At 41.8% G+C, this 8,465-nt stretch overlaps 1 protein-coding gene across 1 annotated transcript; it reads left to right on the plus strand.

The window, feature by feature from the left end:
• Positions 1-232: 232 nt before the first annotated feature.
• spata7 (spermatogenesis associated 7) lies at positions 233-8,160 on the plus strand. Its single transcript, XM_064953513.1, has 12 exons — positions 233-444; positions 4,152-4,223; positions 4,356-4,445; positions 4,553-4,600; positions 4,697-4,833; positions 5,008-5,462; positions 5,704-5,752; positions 6,387-6,514; positions 6,618-6,668; positions 6,851-6,928; positions 7,352-7,409; positions 7,573-8,160. The coding sequence occupies exons 1-12, from the start codon at positions 405-407 to the stop codon at positions 8,158-8,160; spliced, it is 1,794 nt and encodes a 597-aa protein (XP_064809585.1). The 5' UTR covers positions 233-404.
• Positions 8,161-8,465: the final 305 nt, after the last annotated feature.

Here is an 8,465-nt window from a genome sequence, read left to right on the forward strand (position 1 = left end):
AGGTCCCATCCCTCCATAGGTTGCTACTGATCAAACAAGCCACAATTAAAAACAGGTCAATGTTGCACATTCCAAACATCAATCATGCCTGTTTTCAAGAGACAACTACACACCAAGACAGCTAAACATAAAAAAAATGTGTTCCAGAGAAATGTATAGTGCGCATGCTTTAGAGTTTTTACAAGTGAAAAACTTTACGCATGTTCTATGTATAGCGTAATGACGCAGTCATAGCAACCGGCATGGAGACAAAGAAGCTTCCTAACCTAATCTTGCGGAGTCAGCGGCAGTTCAGGGATTTGTTAGCTCGACTCCAGAAATGTGAGGGTTTAAAATATGTAAATCCATAACCTAGCACTTGGTAAATCAACCTATACACAATTGATCTATCTGAAGAACATGGTATGAGCATGGGATACACCGAGTATATGGATCCAAAAAGAGGTTGGTAGATACGGTTTGCTAGCTAACGTTAGTTTACTAACCGTTAGCTAACCACATGTTAGCCAAGGTTCTCTGAAATGTGCTCATGTTTATTTCAACAAGTCACAAGTTTACGGTTAGACAAGGCAAGTAACGTTAGTCATGTCACAAGTGTATGGCAAAACTGTAACTATCAAATTGTGTTGGCTACTTTTAGCTGCATGGGGATTTATTATGTAAAGCTGGCTAGTTAGCTCGATAGCTAACTTAACAAGGCAAATGAAATTGGATGCGCTAGCTAGCTAACCAGGTTAGATAGGGCATGATCAGTAACGTTAACTGTTAGCTAAATATTTTAACTACAGTGCCATAGTGTGCTTAGGTTACACGATTACATTTTTTTTTTTTTTTTTATCTAGGTAAATATAGACCTGAACTGGGTAGGCTACATACACTCCAAACAGAGATACCCCCAAAAAATATAGCTTAGTTTTATTACAAATAAACTAGCTAGTTAAAATTTACAAGCTTAGCTGTATGCTGGCAGGCTTGGACTGCCACAAAAAGTTGTTTACATGTTTAGTCTCAAAACTCTCAGTACAACAGGTCTGCTACAATAATTTAGTGGTTACATGCTATATTAATTTATCATCCAGCAGATCTGCCTTGTTTCCCTTTCTGTCCTCTGGCAGGAAATGCACCACCATAGGAAACCGGAGGTGGAGGAGGTGTACCTGCTGCAACCAATCCGAGCATACAAACTATTATTTCAAACGGACCAATAACCTCACAGTTCCAAATCACTGAATACCATCATTCACTTAATTGAGGCTCCTCCACCCTCTTACCCTAAACTAGCTAGATCTTATTTATTTTATAAAAGTCACCTTGTCCGAGAGAGATTTACATGGTTATGAAGGCGTCACACCAGGGGGGTTTCTAAAATCCTGTACGGGATTCTTTTTTATTTTTTACAATTTTCCCTGTTTGACGGCTAGGTTTTATGGGTATTATCACACCTCCACTGTGGGGCTCTATAGCAGGTGCAGTGAAAATCATTAATTTAAATATTTTAATTTAACCTTTATTTACCTAGACAAGTCAGTTAAGAACAAGTTCTTATTTACAATGATGGCCTATCAAAAGGCCTCCTGTGGGGACGGGGGCTGGGATTAAAAAATATAAGACAAAACACACATGACAAGAGACACCACAACACTACTAAAAGAGAGACCTAAGACAACAACACAGCATGGTAACAACACCACATGACAACAACAGGGTAGCTACACAACATGGCAGAAGGACAAAACATGGTAGAAATATTGGGCACAGACAACAGCACAAAGGGCAAGAAGGTAGAGACAACAATACATCACACGAAGCAGCCACAAGTGTCAGTAAAAGTGTCCATGATTGAGTCTTTGAATGAAGAGATGGAGATAAAACTGTCCAGTTTGAGTGTTTTTTGCAGCTGCTGCAAACTGAAAAGAGGAGCGACCCAGGGATGTGGGCACTTTGGGGACCTTTAACAGAATGTGACAGACAGAATGAGTGTTGTATGTAGAGGATGAGGGCTGCAGTAGGTATCTCAGATAGGGTGGAGTGAGGCCTAAGAGGGTTTTATCAACCAGTGGGTCTTGCGATGTGTATACAGAGATTACCAGGTTACAGAGGATTATACAGTGCGGTGATGCGTCCTATAAGAAGCATTGGTGGCAAATGTGATGGCCGAATGGTAAAGAACATCTAGCCGCTTGAGAGCACCCTTACCTGCTGATCTTTAAATTACGTCTCCGTAATCTAGCATGGGTAGGATGGTCATCTGAATCAGGATTATTTTGGCAGCTGGGGTGAAAGAAGAGCGATTACGATAGAGGAAACCAAGTCTAGATTTAGCCTAAGCCTGCAGCTTTGATATGTGCTGAGAGAAGGACAGTGTACCGTCTAGCCATACTCCCAAATACTTGTATGAGGTGACTACCTCAACCTCTAAACCCTCAGAAGTAGTAATCACACCGGTGGGGAGAGGGACATTCTTCTTACCATACCACATGACCTTTGTTTCAAAGGTGTTCAGAACATGGTTACGGGTAGAGAAAGCTTGTTGGACACTAAGAAAGCTTTGTCGTAGAGCGTTTAACACAAAACCCGGGGAGGGGCCAGCTGAGTAGAAGACTATCATCTGCATATACATGGATGAGAGAGCTTCCTACTGCCTGATATGCTTACCTTACTAGCTCCTACAGTGCAGTAAAATGTCTAGCGAATACACAAATAATTAAAGAAATCAAGAAATTTCAGAACGAGTCCAATTAACAACCCAAGTAGATACATTCTAAAGAAAGCAGTGTTAGAATCCAGAATAGAAATATGTGTGTGATGTGTATAGATGACAGTATATCATTTGGAAAACAAAATGGTATATACAATGGGACTGTAACTGTAAGCGTTTTTGAACACCTGTATCTGCCATTTCCTTTTACATAGTGGCGCAACCAATACACAAGGTGGCGCAGAGCCCCTCTTACATTCTTTGGGGAGAAACCTGCACATTGAGTGAACAACACTATGTGAAGTGAGAAGTGTTCAATGTCTCTCTATACATGGGGCATCAGTCTCAAGGTGCAGGTAGCTGGCTAGTGATGGCTGTTCAACAGTCTGATTGAGAAGACTCATGAGACCATAGGCTTACTGGTAAAAATGCACGAGGGGGTACTTCAGGGGTACTCCAGGCAGGGCAAAATTCAGTTGTTGGTACCGTAATCGAAAAAAGGTAGGGAGCCACAGATGGGAGCAAAGTGAACAGACAGTGGCTTGGGTGGCGGAGGTCCCTAATGATTTTCTTGGCTTTCCTTTGACACTGAGTGCTGTAAATGTCCTGGAGGGCAGGCAACGTGCCCCCGGTGATACGTTGGGCTGACCGCACCACCCTCTGGAGAGACATTCATGCTGACGTAATGCTCTCAATAGGGAACCTGTAGAAGTTTGTGAGGGTCTCAGGGGCCATGCTGAATTCTTTCAGCCGCTTGCGCGGGTGTAGAAAAATGCTTGTGTTTCTAGCTCCAACAGTGCAGTAATATCTAACAAGTACTATCTAACAATTTCACAACAATACACACAACACACACAAATCCAAAGTAAAGGAATGGAATTAAAAATATATACATATTTGGAGGAGCAATGTCGGAGCGGCGTAGAATAGAATACAGTAAATACTTATGAGATGAGTAATGCAAAATATCTAAACATTATTAAAGTGACCAGTGTTCCATTACTAAAGTGGCCAGTTATTTCAAGTCTATGTATATAGGGCAGCAGCCTCTAAGGTGCTACAGCATTGTCACATAGGTATTCATCTTGTCCAGGTGGGATAGGGAGGTGTGCAGTGCCACAGCAATTGCGTTGTTTGTGGATCTGTTGGGGCAGTATGCAAATTGTAGTGTGTCTAGGGTTTCGTGTAAGGTGGAGGTGATATGGTCCTTGACTAGCCTCTCAAAGGACTTCATGATGACAGATGTGAATGCTACTGGGCGATAGTCATTTAGTTAATTTACCTTAGCTTGCTTGGGTACGGGAACAATGGTGGACCTCTTGAAGCAGGTGGGGACACCAGACTAGGATAGGAAGAGGTTGAATATTGCATTACTCCTCTCACTGACTGCTAAGCACTCCTTTAACCAATGTTAAGGTAACATTGACTAGCTAACAAACTAATTCACTTTTAGGTAATGCATCGCCTGGCCCAGGCCACAGTCTGACTGGACCGCCCAGAGGACAGATGAGTTTAAAAAGCAGCCGTAAGTATTAGGCTATAACAATGTGTACAATGTAATGTATACCTCAACATACAGCTCCACACCACACGGGGGTGATATGTGTTTACTTGCTTCAATCTCCACATTCCGCTCATGTTTGTCTTGGGTTTACAGCGTTCTGCCCTCGGTCGTCGAGCAGACTAACTCAGTGCATTATTCAAGACCATATGGTGTCCCATTATAAAAAGGTATATTCAGCTAAAGGTAAGGGATACAACCGGTGAAGTAAAATAACTTGTGTGTCCTCTAGAATTTCAATCATATGCTGACTTTGGTTATTGACATAAATATTCTCTTCCAATGTCTTTCAGCTGCCATTGATTCATCAGTACCCAAAAGTATGCTAAGCAGTGTAAAATGTACGTTTTTTACATCTGAAATCAGAAAATCTAAATAAATTGCACATAGGCTATATGATCTGATTTAGTTGATCATTGTTGTGTGTACATTCACAGACAATGACCAGATACGGCGGGAGCAGTTGAGGAAAGATGCGTCTAGGTCTGATAGACGGCCTCAGTCAGCTGGTTCACACTCACAGAGGAGCAGCAGAGCCAACACCAAAGCCTCCTGCCCATCACAAAATACACAAGTAAGAAGGCACTGCAGTGATTTCTGCATGTAGTTTAGTTATCACCTCATTTTAAATCATTCTTGAAGTGTAAACTGGCACTCACACCGTCATTATAAGTGTGTAATATTACATGGAAATAGATGGTAAAGATTATTGTATTGATTTTAATGATGGGTCTCTCTTGCCTTTCAGAGTGGAGCAGGTCAAGAAAGTGCCTATTTCTACCTGGGAAGCTCAATGATTTCTACTCCAAGAATCAACACCTCCTTTCACGCCAAGCAAATAGTTTACCCGTCCCAAATGGTCGGAGGGTCTGGGAGCCCCCCGCACTTCTTCCACTGTGCATCAGAGTACAGCTATAGGAGCCCAAACTCCCAGAGGCAGCAGCTAGCCCGCTCCACCACAGGTACCCAGAGTGGCTACAAGGCCTTTCAGGACCCTGTCCAGAAGACCTACAGTGGGGACCTGATTCAGAAACACGCCCACCGCTTCACCCAGGACAAGCCCTTCACTCCCAGGACTCTGAAGTCAGACAGCAGGTCCTATCTGTCTCAGTATCGCTACTACACACCTCCTCGCTGTAAACCAGCCCTGGACCAGGAGAGGACCATCCCCAGGATGACACGGCAGGAGACCTATCATGGAAGGTAACGTGTTTCCCTGTTTGACAGCACAGGTGTCTTATTTTTCTGTTTGTGTGAATGAGGTGAGAGAAAGAGAGAGATGTAGACAGGATGAGAGGGTGATACCATGGAAACATTGGCTAATTAACATCCTTTCATATAATTGTTTCACCTTTGAACAGGATCTAATAATATGAGCATGCTCATCATTCACACACAGCAGCCAGTCCAGACAGTATCCTGAATCCTGTTTCTTTTCCTGCAGCACACGAACCAAGGAATGCTCATCGGCTGAATGGGATGATCAACCCCTGGCAAGTTCGATTAAACCCTTCATCCCTGGAAGAACATATTGCAGTATTATAGGATATAGTCGGGGAAAAAGTGTGGTAGAATTAGTTGATTATATTTGCTGTTATATTGAGAGACAGTAGTGTGAATAGAGGAAGTAAAAAGAGAAGTCTTTCAAGAGCACCTACCACAAATGAAAGACAATGCAAAATCAGCATCCATTACAATTAGGTCTAAGTGGTGTTCGGAAATGCTAAGGAGATGATAGACAAGAAGTAGGATTGGCTGAGAATTGAGACAAATATGATTGATATGGATGCAGTGCCAAGGTCTTGCCATAATACAGGTGGAGATGACTAAGCCAGCATCCATCATATTGACAGCCTGGTTTGGCTTGGAGTAGCAAGGAACGGCATCCAATAAAATACTCTTTCAAATTGAGAGAGGTGCATTACACTAGCTTTACTGCAAGGTCAATGTTATTGGAGTGACTATAATATTTCAGATGCAGAGTCACCAACTCTGGTCTAAATAAGGAAACAAACTCATAAACAATGATCAAATCCAGAGCAGATTATACTTGTAAATATTATACAGCTTAATTAAACACATGGAGCCTGATTAAAACTGAATGAATTGATCACTCTGTTATTATAGGGACATGGTACAGAGCATGAGTGGTCGGATGCAGACGATGAGTCCCATACACTGAATCTGTCAGCATTTGGACAACGAAGCAAGGGAAACAAGAGCGTAAGCAGCGATCACTTCCATCCCTCATTCAGGTAATGTTTATACTGGTTTCAGACTATGTGCTGTGGTATTGTACCTGTGCTTCTTGTACAATAAAAAAAAAAAACGTATTTAGTCTTGATTGGCTTCTTCCAGGGTTTCACCAGAAGGAATGACATCTCCTATCATGAAGAGGGTGTCTGCAGAGTAAGAACCATGTTTTAACCTTGTCACCTTTAACCACTAGTTTTCTATAAAATATAGAAAAAGATGATAGGCTGATATAATAAATTCATGATTACTGCTGAACCCTAGCAGTTCCAAGCAGTCTCACTTATGTAGTTTCCCTGTAAAGTTACCATTCTGACTTACCATTCCTTTCTCTACAGGGAGGAAGAATTTATGTACCTTGAATTTATTGCTGATGTAACAAATGAAATCTTGTCCAGGGGCCTGTACTCTGACAGGTATGTCACTTTTATATGAACTGTTTTTCTCAGGACATGAGACCTTGTAGCTACAGTGTAGCACCGTGTCTGGTATTTATGCTAGGCTATAAATCACAAGTGATGGCCTCAATGATATTCGTAATAATCCCACCTGATGAAACCAGTAATAGGGGGCATCTTAATGTTGCTGCACTGCTCTCTGGCTGCTTTTTACACAGGCAGCCAATTCTGATATTTTTTTCACTAATTGGTCTATTGACCATTCAGGTCAGTTCTGAAAAAGTGCTGACGTTAAAAGATCTCATGCGATTGGTCAAAAGACCAATTAGTGGGGGACAAATATCAGAATTGGGCTGCCTGTGTAAACGCAGCTTGTGTGTCACTGAATATGAATGTGTTACCACAAGTAGGTATTCATACCAATTCATTCTCCTTCTAAAGGGTCTTAGAGCGGGTGTTTGAACGTCACGTTGACAAGAATAAACATCTATTGGATGAGGTGGGTGTCGAAACTTGACATGGGTATCTGCACTGGCAGCATGTTTTTTACACTAATGCTACATTCAAAATGGCAAAACGAGAACAAAAAAAGCTGATATGTTCTGTACTTAAAATTAGAGATCTGTCAGGGTCATAGTGAACTGTTTTTGTTCTTTTTTAAGGACAAAATGTGCCACCTTCTGGAGACTCTGCGCAATGACTTGCAAAGTCCAGCCAACACACCTACCTTTAGTGCAGAGCCTAAGAATGGTGTGGAGACAGAGCTTGACCTTCTTCATAGTCATCTACAGGGTCTGGAGTCTCTGGACAGAGGAGCACTATCAGAAACCAAAGAGGACAATGACCTTTTTCCCTATGCATTGTTTAACCAGGACAGTGGTGGGCTGGAGAATGTTGTTCCGTTGTCAGTGTCCACACCGTTATATGGTAGCCCTCCTAAGAGGACTGACTCTGACAGTCTGCCTGTTGGTTCACCTGATGCTGATGGAGGTGCAGAGGGCCTGGATGAGCACAATCATGACAGGGAAAATGACTTTCCTCCTTTACTTGGTGAAAATACCCCTCTGACCCTTGAGGAGGACCACAATCAAAACCTAGAAGACAATTATGATGGACTATCCAAAGACCTGGAAGATCTCGAGAGAAATCTTTTCGAGTCGTTGCATGTTTCCAATGCACCTAATTCCGCAGGGCCAGTAGTCACTGAGAATATAAACACAGTAGCCTCTTTCAGTGATGATGAGTTCTGATTTTATTAGTATTTTAGGGATGAGTTTTGTGAGCTTTGTTGTCAAAGGAGACTATTTTCGATAACAACAATTTGATATAGGTTTTTGCATCTTAAATGTGTTTTATAAATGGGAGCTGATAGGTATATTTCATACTTTTTGCCTATTCCTGTTCTGGGCACCACTGCCATGTGTATTTCCAGTACAAAGTATTGACCAATATATATTTGGATTATTGTTACACAATGATGAGAAGGAACTAGACCGTATATTCATATTTTACAGCAACCTGGCATGAAGTAATTAAACTGACAGTTCATAAATTA

Source organism: Oncorhynchus masou, chromosome 32, assembly GCF_036934945.1.
Source record: "Oncorhynchus masou masou isolate Uvic2021 chromosome 32, UVic_Omas_1.1, whole genome shotgun sequence".
NCBI lineage: Eukaryota > Metazoa > Chordata > Actinopteri > Salmoniformes > Salmonidae > Oncorhynchus > Oncorhynchus masou.

What these genes read in the sequence shown, in the direction of transcription:
- spata7 (XM_064953513.1), top strand. Translation starts at nt 405, where the DNA reads ATGAGCATGGGATACACCGAGTATATGGATCCAAAAAGAG. An exon ending in TATGCTAAGCAGTGTAAAAT is followed by an intron (nt 4,601 to 4,696) that starts GTACGTTTTTTA and finishes GTACATTCACAG; the next exon opens with ACAATGACCAGATACGGCGG. An exon ending in GCCCATCACAAAATACACAA is followed by an intron (nt 4,834 to 5,007) that starts GTAAGAAGGCAC and finishes CTTGCCTTTCAG; the next exon opens with AGTGGAGCAGGTCAAGAAAG.